At 51.1% G+C, this 19,180-nt stretch overlaps 3 protein-coding genes across 3 annotated transcripts; 2 read left to right on the top strand and 1 right to left on the bottom strand.

Moving 5' to 3' along the window:
• On the top strand, nt 1–7,983 carry Unc-115a (actin binding LIM protein Uncoordinated 115a). The gene is made up of 15 exons (XM_029111227.1): nt 1–67; nt 1,573–1,842; nt 2,441–2,543; nt 2,758–3,122; nt 3,233–3,294; nt 3,841–3,912; nt 4,083–4,287; nt 4,617–4,754; nt 5,352–5,525; nt 5,645–5,797; nt 5,897–6,010; nt 6,155–6,255; nt 6,823–6,967; nt 7,267–7,439; nt 7,888–7,983. The coding sequence occupies exons 1-15, from the start codon at nt 1–3 to the stop codon at nt 7,981–7,983; spliced, it is 2,238 nt and encodes a 745-aa protein (XP_028967060.1).
• A 2,207-nt stretch (nt 7,984–10,190) lies between these two features.
• LOC100904318 (Succinate dehydrogenase, subunit C) lies at nt 10,191–11,178 on the bottom strand. Its single transcript, XM_003742498.2, has 3 exons — nt 10,842–11,178; nt 10,619–10,668; nt 10,191–10,483 (listed from the first exon to the last, which is right to left on the bottom strand). The coding sequence occupies exons 1-3, from the start codon at nt 11,107–11,109 to the stop codon at nt 10,301–10,303; spliced, it is 501 nt and encodes a 166-aa protein (XP_003742546.1). The 5' UTR covers nt 11,110–11,178; the 3' UTR covers nt 10,191–10,300.
• Nucleotides 11,179–11,454: 276 nt separating this feature from the next.
• On the top strand, nt 11,455–15,045 carry LOC100906262 (facilitated trehalose transporter Tret1). The gene is given in 6 exon segments (XM_029111236.1): nt 11,455–11,534; nt 12,656–13,030; nt 13,173–13,313; nt 13,566–13,714; nt 13,717–13,883; nt 13,885–15,045. Coding segments are annotated over 5 exon segments (1,437 nt in total). The 5' UTR covers nt 11,455–11,534; nt 12,656–12,795; the 3' UTR covers nt 14,630–15,045.
• Nucleotides 15,046–19,180: the final 4,135 nt, after the last annotated feature.

Below are 19,180 nucleotides of genomic sequence, written 5' to 3'. Positions count from 1 at the left end.
ATGCTTGAGGATAAGCCCCGCCTCATCGCTCAGTACAGCGAGGGAGCCCCCGTTCTGAAATCGTACGGTCAGTCTGATTCCGACTAGGGTCCGTTCATGTATCTCTTGGCTACCCACTGACCCTGGTCGATTCCCCGGCATAGCTTCCGGCTATTATCATGGAGCGAAAATATTCAAATTCAGCCGGTAGCTGATCGAATCTCTCAGAGGAAAATCACGATAGAAGCGGTGTACGAGGATCGGAACGATACTTGTCGGGTTAAGCGGCGGGAAGATCGCCGTTCTTCGCGGTGAGTGACGTCAGCGTCTTGGCGACCTTGCCAAGCTGGACTTTCGTATGCGGTCGCGGATCATGCTGCAAATATTTGAGTTCTTCCAGTACAGTCACCGTTCGAGCGTTCTCGCCCAGCTCGGATGGAAAGTCGAATGAATAATCATACCCTGGTAGTATGAACGCCATGATTATTGTAACCAGGATGATTTCGAATCAGAATCGATTTTTTTTCTCGAAATGGAAGTCGTCTCAGCCTCATCGGAAGGGGGGCCTGCGCGAGTTGTAGTGCACTCGCGAGTTCACATCCTATCGGAAGCTGCGTAGCGGTTAGAAAGCCTCTACGCCCCGATGGCAATGGATCCTATCTAATTGGGATTAATTGTCCGCCGGCTGCGGAGTTCACGGTTAAGAATCGTATCGTGGGTCTATGTATAGCCGTTCGCCGACATCGATCCCACGCTCTTGTGGTCGATTATGAAGATACGCGTTTGATGACCTACATGTTGATGGCTCTCGAGTCTGAGACGCTCATCAGGCCATTCAATACATGAGCGACATGGCTGAGAGGAAATGAAATAATGACGCGTGAGAGAATTTCATTCGACCAGTCTCATGATTGATCATCCCGGGCTGCAGGCGCGTTATAGGTCCCCGCTAAACTCGGGGCAATTTGCAGTTTTCATCCAGAACCACTCGCCCCGCACAACTCCGTTCGGCACAATTTTTCACGTTCCCGAAGCTTCCGGCGCCGGTCTTCGAGGAATTCGACGAGGAGCCCAGATCTCGCGCTCCTCCAAAAGGTCGCTTCAGGTCCTGATATAAAGCGAGCATCTGCGAATTATCGCGTGATGGAGAGACTTACCCCAAACAGCCTGGCTCGGAGCCGAAACGGATATTGGGTAACCACCTGACAGCACGATATCCTGTGACGGCATCATCCCACGTGCTGCTCTAAAAAGCTTTTATGCCCTCGTTCATAGGGCGGACACCCGAACTCTGGTGCTCCGATTCAGAAGCGCGTGGAAACGGGTGAACTCACCCCGCGAAGAGGCTGAAAACGTGCGACCGCGGAAATAATAATTATGACGATGACGACGATCAAGTTCGCGTGAGGAGCCGCGATGGGGTTCTTGCGACAAAACTGGAGGCTTCTCTGCCATTAATCACAGACACGGTCGAGACGAGCTCGGGGACTTGATGGAGCGACGGATCTGAGCCCACTGTGCTCAGCCGGGAGTACCGATTCGGGATCGGGTCGTGGATGAGCTGATGATGTACTAACATTTTACATACATAAGTACTAGAATATAACCTGGTCTTTCTAATTTCAGGCAAAGTCCATTGTGAACTGTGTAGGGGCAAATGTTCGGGGAACGCTCTGAGAGTCGGAGAAAAATACTTCCACGTCAACTGTTTCAAATGCGCGCAGTGCGGCGACTCGTTAGCGCAAGGCGGATTCTTCTTCAAAGCTGGAAAATACTACTGCACCAAGGATTACCAGAAATCATTCGGCACTAAATGCGAAGCGTGCAAGAAATTCGTTGAAGGAGACGTTGTTACAGCCCTAGGTTTGTGCGAATTTTCATGAATGTTCCTGGACCCGCGTAAGCGATACTCGAGCCGGAGGAATCCGGACACATTTGACCACTGTCTGCAAAAATGAGAACAGCGAATCATTGATCATACCTGTGGTACATTACTACGATTGGCTTCACTACGCTTCTACACATTCGTACGACTAGCTCGAGGAAGACCTACGAGGGGTTTCGAATCGTAGCTCTGCTGACCGGCTGATTCTTTGTGGAGGTTCGACTTCGTGGAATTATGAAGGGCGAACTTCAAATCGATTCCCCTCATTCCGCATTCATGGGCGGCGACAGGGGAAATATCATTTAGTGGGAGGCCCGTCGCTGAAAATTGGCTTTTCCCTCCGCAGTCATTTTCCGTTGTTCCTCAGTGGTTGGTGTGATTTTTCGCCTGGACGCGCACGAGCGAGATTCCTGAGGTTGGAGCACGATCCCCCTTTCGGCTCTCGTTGAACTCGACTGTTTGTCGTTCCGCTTTATCTCATCGAAGCAATATAGAAGTCAGATGGGAAACTCGAGTCGACGAATCTAGGTTCGGGTTCGGGTACATTCCTATCTAAAAGCTGGGAATCGATTCCAGGTAACACATACCACACAGCATGTTTCGTTTGCGCTCGCTGCAAACAGCCGTTCCCAAGCGGCGAAAAGGTCACTTATACCGGGAAGGAATGTCTATGTGTGAGGTAATTATCATCAATCAGAAGTTCTGAACTCACTCAACTCCTCTGAGGTCGCTGGACTGTTGCCTGCAGAGGGAAATATCGCTTCGTATCGGAAAAGGGGTCCCAGAGGAGCGTGGAGAGAGCGAAGAGAGAAAATGATCGAGCGACCAAAAGGAATCCTTCGAGACGAATCCGTGACTGACTGATTGACAATCGCTTTCGCCTCGTTTTCCAGATGCATCCAGATTCCGGTGAAGAGCGAGTCGCCTCTTCTAGAGTCGAAAGGGGACTGCGCCGGTTGTGGAGACGCTCTTGTCGACGGTCAGGCCCTAGTCGCCTTGGATAAACAATGGCATATTTATTGTTTCAAGTGCACAGCTTGCGGACAACTCCTCCATGGGGAGTACATGAGCAAAGACGACCAGCCCTACTGCGAGAAGGATTACCAAACAAGATTCGGAGTCAAGTGCGCACACTGTCAGCGATACATAACGGGGAAGGTCCTCCAAGCCGGCGAAGATTCACACTTCCATCCAACGTGTGCCCGCTGTTCGAAATGCGGGGACCCCTTCGGAGACGGCGAGGAGATGTACCTCCAAGGTGGGTTCGCAGAATGCATCCCCGGGAAAACGCTTTCCTTATTGAATTATTTTCGAGTACAAATCCTCTCCCCGGGGACTTCTCGCATCAAACATGATATTTTCTTCTAGCCGGGGCCATATGGCATCCTCGCTGCGGACCACGACCAAACGGAGATCTCGAGCATCCAGAGGTGAGCTCCGAGCTATACAGGATCGGTTTGAGAGCGCAACCTGCGTTCCGGAGCAGAATGGTCCGAGATGGCGTCCCCACAGATTTCATGGCTGAAGCGAGTTCAAGTGACCCTATGAGTGATTGAGGCTCTGATATATGTACATCTTCTTTTCGCTCATCCTACCCAGTCGGACAAAGGGCGGTCAGACGTCTCGTAGGGAATTTCCCGGCTCGTAAATTATTCATGAGAAGATAGAGCTCATGGAGATCGAAGGAACAGGGGGACTCACTTGTTGAACTTCATGTAACGTCCTTAAGCACCGACTATATCGTTGCTCGTTGGAGCAATCGGTTCACGCGACCAGCCCGGCTCGGATGGAGCTTGCGAATGAGACACAACCGAGCTATTTGACCGCACTCTCGCTGTCTTGTTTCTGATCCTAGAAACGTCGCGAAACGATGCTTGAGACGACGGCGATAGGATCGATGACAAAGGATTAGCTGACGTTTGACGTTACGTCTCGATTTCGATTTGCATTCTAAAAATTCCGATTCCACTCCCCAGGCCGCTTCACCGACGAGCAGTTCACGTTGTGAGACTCCCTTGAACAGCTCCGCATCGATTCCTCTTCATCACGTAAGCGAAATCTTATTATTTCAAGCGCGAGTATACGAGGAGGTGGGCGAGGGAAGGTTCCGAATTCCCTCGAGAAACAATAATGATAATAATGTCTAATTTTTTTGCGCGATTGGACTCCCCGAAACTCCGCTCGGGAGCTCATTCTGAAGAGTATTCTTTTTCCACAGTACGACTACTCGATGCACGACCGCTCCACGACGCCGATGTTGAACGACCTTTCGAGAGTCTATGCCTGTTCGTATCTCACTCAGGGTCCGACACTGGGCTACCTGCGACGACCTCTTCAACCAAACCCTCCGAAATCGCCGAATTTCCATCAACCACCGCATCATGACCGTAAGGTTTACGGTCGTATCCACATAAACAAGCAAGGTACGCGTTCCGAATCACCATCGTTAGTCAAGCCGCATAGAAACAGAGATTCATTTGTGCCCGGAACATACCCCTGTCACCTTGACACGCCCAAGTCAAGATTTCGGAGACGGCGTCGACGCTCTACTCGTCCGACCTCGGTTCCTGCTAGATCTTTTGGGTGGCTTGGTCGGGGTGTGGCTGATCCCGTCGACGTACTCTGACGTGTTCCGACAGTAGCATACAGTGGCGATCGGAATGGAGAGGAAGCCCATCGGAGTGAGGCTCGCTGTCGTAGGACATCCTAGAGGGGTGAATATGGTCTCTGATAGATCAGATTGTGTTTTCAGGAATGCAGGTCCTCGTCGACAGCCTTGCTCACACAGGGGACCGCGTCAGGTCTCCTCATATGAACAACGAGGAACCTATCGAGCTGGCACTCTATCCTGATGCGAAGAAACCTCAGAAGAAGCAGGTCCCGCCCATAGGTAAGTCCGTACGGAGTCTATTGCAAGGGGGAGAGAGTTCGAAAATTCCATTGAAAGCTCAGTTTCTTTGCCGAAATTCCCGGCCGAGCCCTCCCGTGACGCTCCGTGTCGCTCCCTGTCCTCCGCTAGGTCCACCCGTCCGTCAGTCTCTCAGCCAGAGGCTTACAAGAATGTTCGGATGTTGGAGGGTGGGCAAAGGGCTTGGCGAACAAGTGAGTAGGTGGGAGGGTGGGTGTGCATCGGTTGACATCAGCTACCGGATGGCTGGGTGTGGCGGAGTCGGGAGGAGCTGCTGTAATTAACGACAGACAGGGGAAATAGGTAGAAGTAATAGGAGAGTGCGGAAAAGGAATGACTGACAGTTTTGCGGGATTCGTACACGCAACGGAAAGGGTCCGTCCTTGTCCTGGGCGAGTCCTTGAGCCCTCGGCTCTGTTGATTGGACGATTGCGGGCGTAATTATCGTGCCAAACTTCAAGGACTCTCCATGTCAATGTCGTGTCGTTGTCGGCTTAGATAAAAAACAGCACGGACGCGACATCGGTCGAGAGTGCTAGAGTTTGGGGAGTTTAAAATTCCCGGAATTTCTCTCCGCAGAACGGGATGATTTTCCTGCACCCCCGTATCCGTACGCTGATCCAACGGAGCGAATCCGCAGGAGCTCCGTTGGCTCAGATACAATTGATCGGGAAGATCAAGTCGACCTCGCAAGTGTTCCAGCCGATCCGAAGTTGAAGAAAGAAGAGGAAGAACTGGAGAAGATCTCTTCGGGTAAGATTCTCAGCGAACCCGATCATGTCGTGCGTGTGCGGCGGATTTCATGCCAAAAATTACACGCTCAGAAAGCATCGGTGAACGACTCTTGAGGCGGACGAATTTCGATTTTTCAGGAATCGGGAAAGTTTTCCTGAAAACCGTCAAAGAGCGCGAGAAGATGAGAGCTTACAAGATGACGCATATTGATCCGAGAAACGCGTCCCGTGTTCCCTCAGCTTCGCGAGAAATCGCCGCTCACCTCCGCTACGACAACCCTGTCAATGCCTGTGGGTATTTCCTATCATTCACAAGGTTTCGCGTCTCTCGGAATTTTCATCGATTCTCTTGCGACGAGAAGGAGCCTCAAATAAAGACATTCCTTCCAGCTCCGTCTCGAGATCTCGATCGACCCCGACCTTGGGAGCTAGATCCAGATTTCGACCGCAATTCAATACTCCGGGGGTCTGCGAGGCCGCACGATGTGCACATAAATTATAATGGTGAGTCGACCACTTGGCCAGGCAACAATCCTGACGCGGGGAGTTGAAATTCCGCATATTCGAATCGCGCAGCGATTCGCTCATCAATCTCCCGAGCGCCCATAGCTCCAAGACCCGTACCCTAATTATTTCATCGATTTTCAGTCGTGTCATCCTTACATCAACCTCCGAAACCGGGATATGGTCTGAGTGCAAAGTCTGCGACTCTTCCAGCTGGGACGACGTCCCACTATGCGACGACCATGGTGAGCGAATTTCTCCGTCAAGGGTCTCAAGTCCGAGCCGTTTCGTGATTCCTGCCGTCGGCGTCGTAGCGGCCTCCGAGAGCAGCATCTTAAAGAATCCACGCGTGTAGCGATTGCACAGTTCGTACGCTCTGCCGGCGGGGACTCCGTCTGAGCCGGAAAACCGAACACGAACCACAGACCAGCGGATATCTCCGAGCGTCGGCTCGGTGTCTCGCTGGCCTGCTGATCTTGTCTGTTTCCGACCTCCGTATAGGCGTTGTACCGCTCCCTTACGTGATACTATGACGTATTTTCTGAATGTCTTTCCCACTCGCATGTTTGCTGCAGCCGCAAGGTCATTGAGTCGATCGTAAGAGCTGTTTGATTCTGCGGCTGTCGATTCTGTTAGCGATCGAGGATTTCTCTCGCGGAGCATTCATTCGTCAACTCTCGACTTCATCCAGCTCTCCGAGAGCAGCTCCGAGCACTCGCACCGTCGTAGTGCAAAACATTCTCCTCTGTGGCATTATGGTGCGGCTGTCCGAGGCAATACGATGGAGCTTATCCCTTGGTCAACCTTTGCAGACTTCACACTCAGCTAATCCTTTCAAAACCGCGTCTTCGGACTTCGGTTCGGACCGGTCCGACGGGATGTCGATCGCGTCCTCTGATGTACGTAGCAAATCGGCGATGAACCACTCTCGGAGTGGAGAAGGCCAGGCGTTCTGTGGTAAGTTAGACCTAAATTTCGCATTAAACCGTCGGAAGGCAGTCGTTGCCGATTTAAATATCATCTCTGTGTTTGCTCACCAAACTTGCGGAAGGAGTCGTCCTAGGGCTCAGTTCGCTCAATTCCGATCGAGCTCGGCGCGGAGGAAAAATATTGTACATGCTGGCGAGCAACGCCTGATCGAGTCCGACGACGGATTGGGAGCAGACTGTGCCTTGTGGAGCCCTTTGCTAAAATGGAGCTATATAAGAGCACTCTAGAGTTAGATTGTGAGCTGAGCACCGCTGATATTTTGGTAGGCATGAGACATGCATCGTACTCACCGCATTTACGGCGGTCAATGCCCAACGTCAATTGGCACTTGTCCCAGGACCCTCCGAGACTTTATCCCTACCACCTGCTCTGCACCGCCAACTACAGGCTTCCGGGTGATGTTGACAGATGTCATCTCGAAAGGCATCTCTCCAATCAGGTAGGAACACGAGCTTGAGCGCGAATGAGCGAGCGTTTCTGAGTTCTTACTTTGGATTCGGGCATTCTGCTGGGAGAGCTCTTCCCCCTCCTACTGTCTGCTCCGCCATCTGCTGTTGAGAGCCCTCGAGAGAGGACGGCGTCCGATTTTGCATCTCGAAGAAGACCTTGATTTACAAACGTGTGTTTTTTCAAATTCCTCTCCTTGAACCGCACCCGAGCGGCGGCTGACTTCAATTGATCCCGAGAAGGGGCGATAATGATATTTTTCATCGGAGCGTACTGAGTGCAGTTTTCTGCATGGGAGAAAAATTGCGAGAGCATCTATCGAACATAAAAATTTTCGAGCAGAATCCATGAAACCTTGTTGTCAAATCTCGATATTCTGCTCATGATATTCCTCGCCCTCCGCGGCTTCCGCGACTAACTAGACTCTAAAATCTTCACAGGAGTTCGATCAGATCTTCCACATGGACCGGCTACAGTTCTATCGGCTCCCCGAATGGCGTCGAAACGATCTTAAGCGCCGAGCCCGTTTGTTCTGAGAGCCTCCGGGTCAAACGTTTCCCGCTCCAACACAAGGACCCTACACACTCGTGGTGAACTCCGGGTCACTGTCACCGTCGATGAGGAGGACATTCATTTTAGTCACGATGCAAAGCGACAATGAATAGCGAGTCCGCAAGTTCAGATAGGAAAGGGAGAAATCTCTCCCCAGCCAGACGTGCCTCACAGTATGACCTACGACATAACTGCCCCACGCAATTTTTACTTAAAGCGAGGCGTGACGTCCGAGAACGCGCTCCTTCCTTTCAAGGGGAATTCCCTCATTCGTATCTATTCGTCTCGCGAAAGGGGAGGCGGCGATTATTCTCACGGAGATCCCTTCATTTTTCAATCGATCCACATCCAGATGTAGTGTGCAGTGGGACAGATCGACACCTAGACCCATTATCCGTATTGTGGATCCGGTAGCTCCCGCCGCGTCGACTCCTCGACCCAACCCTGCTTGACCGGAGAAACTCTTCTTGAGTCTTTTCCTCCTTCGACAAATCGTGCCGATAATGACGTTTCTATTTGTTGCTCTAATTTTTGTCAAGCATGATTGTCCAAGGATCGATAAGAAATTGTGATGGAAGAGTAGTCCAATCTTTTTGGGAAAGATCGTTGCTATCGCCTTGGAGACCGATCCCGCCGTGAAGCGGGATCCGGCTGGGGGTGTTCCGATGGAAAATGACGAATTCGAGCCGCCGGCGGGTCGGTTGTACTGCTCCTGATGGGAGCGATGGCCGGAGCAGAACTTCATCGATTGCGTCCAGAGCGGGAGAAAAGGAACACGATGAGCTCGGCAATATGCCCCGGTGAGGGCCTCACAGTCTGTTGGGCGAAAGATGATCGCAGCGACTGAGATCGCACGGCTCCGGGTCTGATTGGGGGTGCACTTGCGCGTGTGGTTCGGATCGCAACCCAGAGGAAATGTCATTGCTTTGTGCATGTCGTTCTGCGACCTGAGATTTTCCGAGTGAAGTGTTCTGGTCTGAAAAATGATGGATCGAGAGTGGGCGTTGAGGAATTGACGGAAATGCCATGCGGAGCGCGCTCTTGCGCGCTGTGGGAGCGGTTCGACCGATGGCTTGCGGGCCGGAAGCGAGCGAGATGTATAGATGCCTGGGAGAGTTATTTTCACAAACTGGACCAGTATGCGAGACTTCGCAGGAATTGATGGAGAGGCAGCACCTAGCGAATAACGAAGGAGACGACGCGCGTCCTGATCGGATTTCCAGTATTTAGAATATATGAAAGAAAAGAACCGAGAGAGGATTTACGTCTCAGGCCGTGACCGTGGACAATTCAGATCCAGTCCGATAAATCGCCCCGACTAGGGGCTCCTAGAAACCCTGGCTCGACCCGGGGAGACTTAAATTAAAAGGGAAGCTTCCCGATCATATCGGTCGCATGGTGAGTCCTTCTGCTTGATGTTGGCTCCGCGAACTCCCGCTGAAGAGGATGATCCCGGTGGTAAACACCGGAAGGGGTCGAATCGAGGGCTTCCAGTCGCCTTGGCTCCGACACCGATCCGATATTAGGCGGAGAGAGAACAGTCCCCCGGTTGATCGGGAAGCAGCAATAGGTGCGATGCGGTCTCGGAGACGGAACGGCGGATTGGGATGCGGGGAGTAATATATTTGAATTGCTATATAAACAGAGAGGGACGACTATTAGGAATACTTTCAGTAGATAACACCCACGACGAGGTTAGGTCCACGCTGTGCTTACGATGAAGAGACGACTGCAACGTGAAGTATGAGCAGCGACGGCTAATGATGATGAATATGGAATCGTAAATCAAGGAAAGCAACAGAGAACGAGAATTGTTATGTCTGAAAGCTAGTTGACGGATGAATTTGAGCACTCGGCCCATGCATTGCTTGCAGTTGGTGAAGAGAGAACTCACAACTAATTAATAAATGGAGAGATAACGTATTGTTTTTAAAACAAACCACAAGTCTCTTTCTCGGTTTGAGTAGCCAAAGAAGAATCATCTCAAGTTAGTACTTATATCATCAATCGACGTATTTGGTTCCATTCAAATGAGAAGGCCGAAGTGTCATCGGGATTGGACCGACTGGAAAAGCGGCGAGATATTTATCGGATGGCGAATAGATTCTCGGGAGGAGATTTCATAAAATGAAATCTATCCAATTTTACGTCGTGATACTCCGATGGACTGATTCCATGAAAAAGACCGCGATTCACGTTCCACGGGTAATCTTCGATTTATTATCTAACACAGATCTGCGCTTCGTCTCCCAGTCTTCGTATGAAACCCATATCGACCCCCTACTCACTAAGCAAATGAGCTCACAGCATAAATGTCGCGTACGCGGCTGAAACAGCTGAAAGCACCACTACGATTTTGCCTGTCAGATATAGCTCCTTGATTGTGAAGCCCAAGCCCATATCCCAGCACAGATGTCGGATCCCATTGTAGAAGTGGAAGAAGAAGGCGCTGGATGTCAGAAACTTCGTGGGGATGATGATTGCCTTGAAAAGAAATTATTCATTCAGGAAACGATCTCTTGCTACCCGACAGAGAGCATCCGGTGTCTACTCCGCTCTTCTTCGCCGGGCGGCGGCGCCAATCAGATTAACTGACGTTAGGAGGATACTGTCGCTCACCTGTGAGACATGCGCTGCTTGGATGGCCGCTATACATTCGGGAAATTGTCCTGCAAGAGGGGAAGCCCTTTAGGTCCGTGAAATCGCAGATCAGAAATCCATACCACGGCTCCGTGCTCATCTTATCCGTGGCTCGAAGGAGTAAGTCAAATTCTTATGACAAGCGACCGGACGTCCCGGCGCTCCGCTCGGCAGAGGAAGCGGTAAAGAGCGGTCCCCCTACCTTTGGAAGCTAAGGCCCCGATGGCCATCCCGTAAACCACCGCGGTGAGTCCAATTCCGCTAATACGATGCGAGATGGAGAGCACGGTTGTCAATTGAGGCTTGTAGATGCTTAGATGAGGACTGAGGGGCCTTTTGAGAGCCTTCTGCTTCTCGAAGAAGGCCTCTGATGGAATCGATGAAGAGGCCCTCAGAGGCACACATTGAGACGAGAGCAGGGACCTCGTCAAACAGCGGCCGTACACTCCGCCGCGGAGGATGGCGTTCATTTTGAAGTTTCACGGATCGCTCGAGAAACCGATAGACACTGCTTTCACCTTTCGGGAGGACGAACGGCCATTGTTGTGGTTCGCGTCAGCATCTACCGGGGAACGATGCAATCTACCCAATCCGGCGCCTTTCCAAGACACTCGAGAGGGAGAGCGAACTCACGGGGAGCCGGCACTTCCTTTCCAGATCTTATCCGCGATCGAGCCCGCGGATCCGGGAAGGTTCGTGGAAGATGACGATCATCCAATGCATAAGTTCCGAGCAAGTGTTTCTCTCTTTCTCAACGGGAGGAGAGAGTGATCCGTATTTCGAAACATTCGAGTGTCAGTCAGCTGCTCCAATGTGCCTTAGCTAGCGGTGGAACGAGACGGACTATTCGGTTCGTTCTCGCAGTGTCCGTCTCTCTGAACTCAACTGTCTTGACGTGAGTAGGAAATTAAGCAATATGTTGATTCTGTCCTCCCCCTCCCTCGAAAGATCTACGAATTGAAGTCTTTGCGCAAGGCTCATGTTGGCAAGTGTTTCGTAACGGTGTAGGCTCTGCCTGATCACCAAGTAGGCGTTTCTGCCTGATCTCGTATTTCCTAAGCGGCGACTCGGAGACTCCCTCCAGTGTATGACGGCCGAGCGGATCAGCGGAAGAGGTCTTGCTGACAGCGCTGCGTCGATTTGTTTTGAAGTAATCATCGTTTCTCCTCTTGGCGCAATACGACATCGACGTCTTGTGACACCGAAGCGATTCGGGAAGCGGATTTGGCGAATTCTAGTTCCCGGTCATGAGGTCGCTGCCGGGCCCGTCCGAGCTCATCCGAGTCTGACAGAACTCAATGGATAGCTCGTTCGAGGTCTGAACGCCCGGGGGATTACGAGATTCTCCGAAAATGCAGTGAGAGAACGACGAAAACTTTACTGGCTCCGCCGAGCTCCGAATGCTCGCTGCTCCAGATGGACTTCTAGATTCTAGAACATCCCGAGCATTCCCGCGCTATTTGCTATGATTATGCACCGGGAGGCGTCTGTGAGTCTCGCGAAGATTAATCTCGACGTTTGTGCGAGTGATTCTTGTTTAGAAAAGCCGTCGCTGTCTCGAGACATCACAGAAACTCAGAGAGGAATAGCTTCCACAGCTTCAATATGGGACTGCAGATTAAGTACTTGACCGACTTATTCTCATGAGGGAGTTGGTATTTCTCGGCTCTGATTACAGAGCGCTCATAATCCCTGACTCTCAGGGGATTGAGCTTGAGTTTCTCTCCGGGAAAAGCTAATAGGGCTACATTTCAAGCGGATCATTGAACTTGAGCTCAGGTGAACCAGCGTCACAATCGACAAATATCTCAAAACTCCATGACTCATTCCATTCAGAGAGAATCTACGCAATTGATCCGCATCGCCTGGAAATCTCCGTCTGTCGTCCAAGCGTGCAACAGAAACTTGATTCGGGAACGCTGCCATTCATCGATGCACAGCGCGAAGCATCGCTTTTGAGACTGTAGAGGGGACTTCTTAACACTGCCGTAACTAACGCGTAATCCGTCTCCGCAGACATCCGCCATGATACCTCGGTGAGGTCGAGCCAGCTCACCCCACCTCTTCGCCATCCGGAATCATTCCCACTGTTTGGAAGGAGCATCCCCCTCGATCCTTCACCCTGCACTGTCGACTATTGATACACATCGATCACTATGGAAGCTGATACTGTTCAGTTACTCCGTGCGGACGGCGTGAGTTCGTATCGGTACTTCATAGCGGCTTGGGCCGTATGGGTCTCTTCATTTTCAATTGGAACCTGTTATGGCTACTCTGCGCCAGCCAAAAAATCTATGGTGACTATCGATGAGTTTCCCATATCGGATTACCAGTTCAGTTGGCTGGCTAGTATTCTCACCTTGGGCGGGCTCCTCGGTGGACTCACTGGAGGTAAGCAACTTGGAGCTCTTCTAAATTGCGTCCTCGTCTGGAGGGCCTGATATGATAAATAGGAGATGGTGCCTGATAATGAACCCACCCCCTTTCAAACCTCATGAGTCCCCCAATATACTGGACGATGGAATATTTGCAGGAATTTTCAGTGAGCGCATAGGCCGCAGATGGACCCTCATTCTTGCCTCTCTAGGGGTCATTGTTGGATGGCAGACGATTATTTGCGCATATTCTGTAGCTTGTTTACTGTTTGGACGATTTCTATGCGGGTACTGGATAGGTGAGCATTTCGCCGAGATATCAATAGCTCATTCCTGAAATCAATTTTGTTCTGCGCAGACGGACGTCGCATCCCTGTCTGAATGCGCCATACGTAGATGATATGGTTTCTACTCTCGATTATCGAGCCTTGATTCTTGACATCCCACGTCGACGATAGAAATACATCACTCGCTCGCCCTCTCTGATACTCCGAGAAGAAGTGACACAATTCTGGAGCTGACGAGCTTTAAATTGAAATTTATCTCTCCAGGTGTCATGTCGCTCGTAGGACCGGTCTACTTGAGCGAGGTTGCACCATCGGCTGTTAGAGGGCGGCTCTCATCCGCCATTCAGTTATTCATCGTTTCCGGACTGCTATCGATGTATCTGGTCGCGAAATTCTGGTCGCGAAATTCTTCACGTGGAAATGGCTTGCGCTATTCGGAATGGTCTTTCCCGCAGTAACCGTTCTACTCCTCCTGATGTCCGTGGAGAGTCCGGCGTGGTACTTCAGTCGTCAATTGGACTCGAAAGCTACTCGAGTAAGACTGCCGCTTTGAACAGCTCGTTGCTCAAGACATACGGAAGAGTCAGCGGATTTACGCACCTAGAGATATGCCTCTATCCGACTGTGTCCTCAATCCTGCGATTGATCGACTTTGAATCATCGTGATTTTCTGGCACACGATTCACAATCTCTGTGGTCTTACAGGTATCAACGCGGTGGTTTTCTACGCAGATGACATTTTCCACAAGGCCGGGACCGTCCTCTCAGCGTACACGTGCATGGTGGGATTCGGACTAGGTCAGGTCATCGGATCAATTCTAAACATACCCCTCATCGATCGTTTCGGACGCCGTTTCCTCCTCATCGTGTCGTCGGTGCTGGTCATCATCTCTCTGTTCCTCATGAGCTTCTACTTCATCGAGCTGAAACCGAGAGGAGAACTCGCTTGGGCGCCGATAGTCATAATGTCTGTGTACACGATCGCTTTCGCGATAGGACTTGGTTCTGTTGCTTGGGTGATGATGGGTGAAATTCTCCCGATCAGATGTAGAAGCTACGGGAGTGTCATCGCCACCAGCGTAAACTGGGCCGGTGCCTTCATGGTGACGAATCAGTGGTACAACCTCCAGCACGCTCTCTCGACCGCGGGGGCGTACGCATTTTTCGGCTCAATTTCACTCGCATTCCTGGTAATCCTGGTCGTGAAGCTCCCGGAAACAAAAGGGAGATCCTTAGCCGAAATTGAAAGCTATTTCGTGAAATTGAGGAGAGTGGATCAAAGCGTAGAGAGCTCGATAGGTTATCCGGCAAGCGACGTATCAACGTAAGGATTCCACGAACCAATGGCGCGGAGTCAACCCACGAGAAGTTGGCAAGCCACGAGCTGCGGAAAATCGCGGCTCTCTGCAAACGATGGGATTCGTAGAAATCATTGAGCCGATGCGCGACATCAACGTACATCTGAAACACAGATTGTCTAGGGTTCTTCTGCTGTATCGCTTAAGTCTGACAGGTGCTCACGGTTGATGATAATGATTACGGATGACAATGCGACATACGTTCCCCGAGAGGATATGAGGTGTTTTCGAGAAGAGACACCCGGAGAAAGTTCCCTATTTTCGAGAGATTGAATTGAGGTCGTCTGAATCTCGCTAGTTGAACGACCGCTTCGCGAGACATTAATCTAATAGAGGTAGGATAAAGAATGCCATGATCTCTGAAGCAATAAAAAGTCTATGCATAACTCAGAGCACAGTCCTTGAGCGAGGATTTAAATTGGCAATCATGGCCCGCGATTTCTTATTCTTGACATTCTTGACGAACATGAGAAAACAAGCTCAGAGCATTTCCGCGATAAAAATTGCCGGCCCTGCCAGCCCGGCCTTAGCGCTTCCCGGTGATGTCTCACATTTCTTTTGAGGGGAAAGTGCGTGCGCTGATTCCTTGAGCCATTCAGCCCCTGACTGGCGCCATGAGCGGAGACCTGATGCGAGTTATGTGAGAGTGAACATCAGCGAACCCGATAGGTGGATACCCATGAACAAAGGATGAATTTCCATAAAAAAGCTACCCACGGATCTTCTAGCTCCACACATAATATTATTAACACTCAGGGAGACTTATCGATGAATGTCCGGGCAAGAAAAATCAGTCGTGATCTGTCCACGTCCGTTGATTCTGAGGAGCGTTTCTGATCGAGAAACGTACTCCAACTCTGGTTCATGATCGCTCTGAGATCTCGAATGAAACCTGATCAGAGAGTCGAAATTCTCGGTTTGACCCACCTGTGGTACCGTAATCCTCTCGATCTAACAAAAGTAGTTATACTATTCGGCGGGACAGGGATTCGAAGCTCAGCTGCTTGAGCTTAGATTCGCTCCCGATCCGAGATCTCCATCGGGCTCCAGTCTCAGATTCGGAGAACACCTTCACGGATGTTCGATATCGAGCTCCGTGACTCGGTCAAATCCATGCTATCGATCGAGGCCGATCTGCTCGACTCCTCATCGTCCGAATCATTTAATGCGCTCCGTCCGTCGCGATTTCTGTCAAGCGGGGGTGCCCTTTCTCAGCAAGATTATACGAATGGTGAGATCGATTCCGCGGGAGAACCGGTGTCCGCCAATAATCTTGAGATTGGCATGCTCATGAAGTGACCCGGTGTCTGGCTAAAGACGACGTCCGATCGAAAGAGGAAGTTTATTCCATCTTTCAATCTAGAATCTGTGCCATCACGGCCCATTAACGCGTCTCCTTCGCGTTCATAGGCCCACCGATCCTTGCATAGGAAACGTAAATGTGAATGAGTGAGTCCAAACGACAGAATCGTGCGACAAATAGTGATTCCTGTATGCCAGTCGCCGGGTTCTTCCGGTGCCCTCTCTCGTCGGCATGGGCATACCCTATATCTGCATTCTGTCGCACGAGATAATGAGGACTTCTCCTTGAATTATTTTGAATCTCATCCATCATCGATCCGGAGTCTCGGAGTGCATAGAATTGAACTCGAGCACGATGCAACGGAACACTTTTCGAGGTGGAGAACATTTTGAGACGACTGAGACTGGAAGGAAAAACGTCCCGTCAGATGATTGGCATCACCGAGAGACTCCGACAGCAATCGGTTAGCATAACTTGTAACATGCACTGGAGGAACCCGTCCCCGAGGTGACATTGTTCTGAATAGGAGGAAAACTAGATAGCGATACCAATCCTGATCACGGAGGAGGATTTGCGTCCGGCCCGTTAGAGAGTCATGGAGTTCATTATTGATTCCCCAGAATCTCGCTCAATCTGATTGGAATTATTCCGGCTGCGCATGTGAACCGTGTGAGATCCTTCATCTCAGAAGCTGAGTGCTCACCCTTCGCGGGTCATTGGATCTTCCGAGATTGTCACTCATCATTCCCTCTTTTTCAATTTTATTTGCCAGAGCGACCGCTCCCATACCTCCGTTTCGTCAAGGTTTCGAGCTCAGTCTTCAAGAGATACCCGACGGAATATTCTCATCACACGACTCTTCGAACGCTCCGACCGCGATTTGGGCCAAGAAAGCATCATCTTCTAGCAAACAGAATAAATATCCACCGTGCTTCCGGCGCCACCCAGCATTGGCGCAGTGATGAGCTCGCTCTGAATATCGATTGGTCGGATAAGCATTCCTGGCTAAGAGAAACGACGTCGGACCCATCATCTCACCAACGTCTCAAAATCAAGCTATAATAGTTCACTACAATTATTATTCCTCTCGCAGCATCCCACAGTATGGATGCAACACAAACTTCGGTCTACCGATCTCTGGCCGCCATAGAACCGCTCGAGCAGGTCCTCCATCTCTCGCTCGAAGGCGACTTTATACTGTGGAAGTGAGAGGGATCGAAGAACGTAGAGGTCGAGAATAATGCACTGGAATTCGGATTGGTCTGACTTTTATTGCACCTGAATCTCGATGAATAACTTATCCAATGCACGAATCAAACCGCGAGGGGTCATCATCCATACAGCGAGGGAGCTCGAACTCTTCGGAGAGTGCTCTCCGTCACATTTCGCTCGACGACGAGACAATGAACCAAAGAAAACATAAACACCCTGTGTGTCATTCGATGGGGCCAGGATCGGGTCTCCGACAAGAGCCCGCTGCTCTTCAGGACGCAGCCGCACGCTCTCCGACTCGAAGGCACTCGGAAGTTTCCAAGATTCGCCCCGCAAGAGGAGCAGCGGACGAGATCCTTCGAGTGCCGAGTCATTCCATGAAGGGTACGAGTCGCTCGGTGCCCTGCCATAGAATAAATTCAAGCGCGCTACTCCAGTCCCCAATCGCGGCGGTACGGCTCCTCCTGACGATGGTTGTTTTCGTGTCTGAGGAGGCCGCGACTTGTGAGAAAACTCATTGAACATTTCGAACAAGGATGAGGCTTCCGTATTCTGTGGCTTTCCCTGTGATTTGTCACTGACCAATGCCGCCAGAAACGTTCGCCGCAAGCTCTGCAGGCAAATGGCCGGACCCCACCATGTAATTGCATGTGTCGATTAAAGTCTGTCTTTACGCGGAATGTCTCAGAACAGATGCGACACAGATACGGCTTCTCTCCTGTGTGTATCATTCGATGAATGGCCGCATACCCTGGTGTCTTGAAACTCTTCTGGCATTCTTCGCAATCGAATGATTTTGCGTCTTCATGGGTGCGCATGTAGACGTCCGAGCGACTTCCCCCGTGGAATCTCGCTGCTTGCCTCGAAACAGTTTGAGGCTCATCGGCTGCGGGTTTGTTCCGCGAGGGCAAAAGATTTCCGCGATCTCGCGCGGAGCTTCCTGCGCGATCGCGGGGGATATGCGGTCCGACCCGACAGCTTAATAGCTTATGTTTATTCAAACCAGACATCCACCGAAAACTTCGGAAACAGTTCGGACACACGTGTGGCTTCTCACCCGTGTGTCTTCTCCGATGGTGCGCGACATACCAACTCGTTTTAAATGTTTTGCCGCACTCATCGCAAGCGAATTTTCCCGCTTTCCTGGGGCTCCGTCCGGATACCAGAGATCGGTTTCTGTAGCCAAATTTTCCCGGAGATTCGCGCTCGACGAATTTCCTCCGACGGCTTGCGGGATCTTCCTCAGGCCCCGAGCCCTTCCCTTCGGAACGGCTGCGCGCGTCCGGCTTGGACTTGCAATTGTGTCGCACGTGTCTATCGAAAGCACTCTTCCAACAGAAAGTCTGAGGACAGGTCGGGCAGACAAACGGTCTCTCACCAGAGTGTATCTTCTGGTGCAAGGCAGCATAGCGTTTCGTAAGGAACTTCTTGCCGCATTCATCACAAGCGAAGGGTCTTTTGACCTCATGATTCGCATGAATGCGCATGTGTGAAACGAGCTTGCGTTTCCACGCGAATTTCGCGGTACATTCTGTGCACGGATAGAGCGATCCGTCTTCATGTTCTCCTGCGGCATCACAGACTTTATCCTGCAAGGAGAGTGCGCATGTCATTCACCACTTGAGAAAATGCGTCTTCCCTGCAGCTGAGGAGCGCTCGGCGCGACAGAAGTCGAACTCGGCTGACTGACTGAGAGACCGGAATCGGGACATCGGAAGAGAACGTAGTCTTACCGACGATACGAGGCTTTCCGCTTCCGGCTCCACCGGAGGAATATCATGCTCTCGACATTGAGACTCCGCACACCGTCTTTCGCTCTGCCGTGAATCCTCCCGTGATGAAGTAGCGCAACTTGTTGAAAGCTGATCCGGAGTTGAAGAAGACATCGCTCATGCGAGAGGGCTGATTCTACACAGCAGAATCCGTTACCTCGATTCTTTCGGGACAAATAATCGAACACCGACGTTCCGCGGACGCTTTCAGAACACTTCTCTACGGCGCCGACG

Source organism: Galendromus occidentalis, unplaced genomic scaffold (assembly GCF_000255335.2).
Source record: "Galendromus occidentalis unplaced genomic scaffold, Mocc_1.1 scf7180000077419, whole genome shotgun sequence".
Taxonomy (NCBI): Eukaryota; Metazoa; Arthropoda; class Arachnida; order Mesostigmata; family Phytoseiidae; genus Galendromus; species Galendromus occidentalis.
This window is presented reverse-complemented; position numbering and strand designations above follow the sequence as displayed.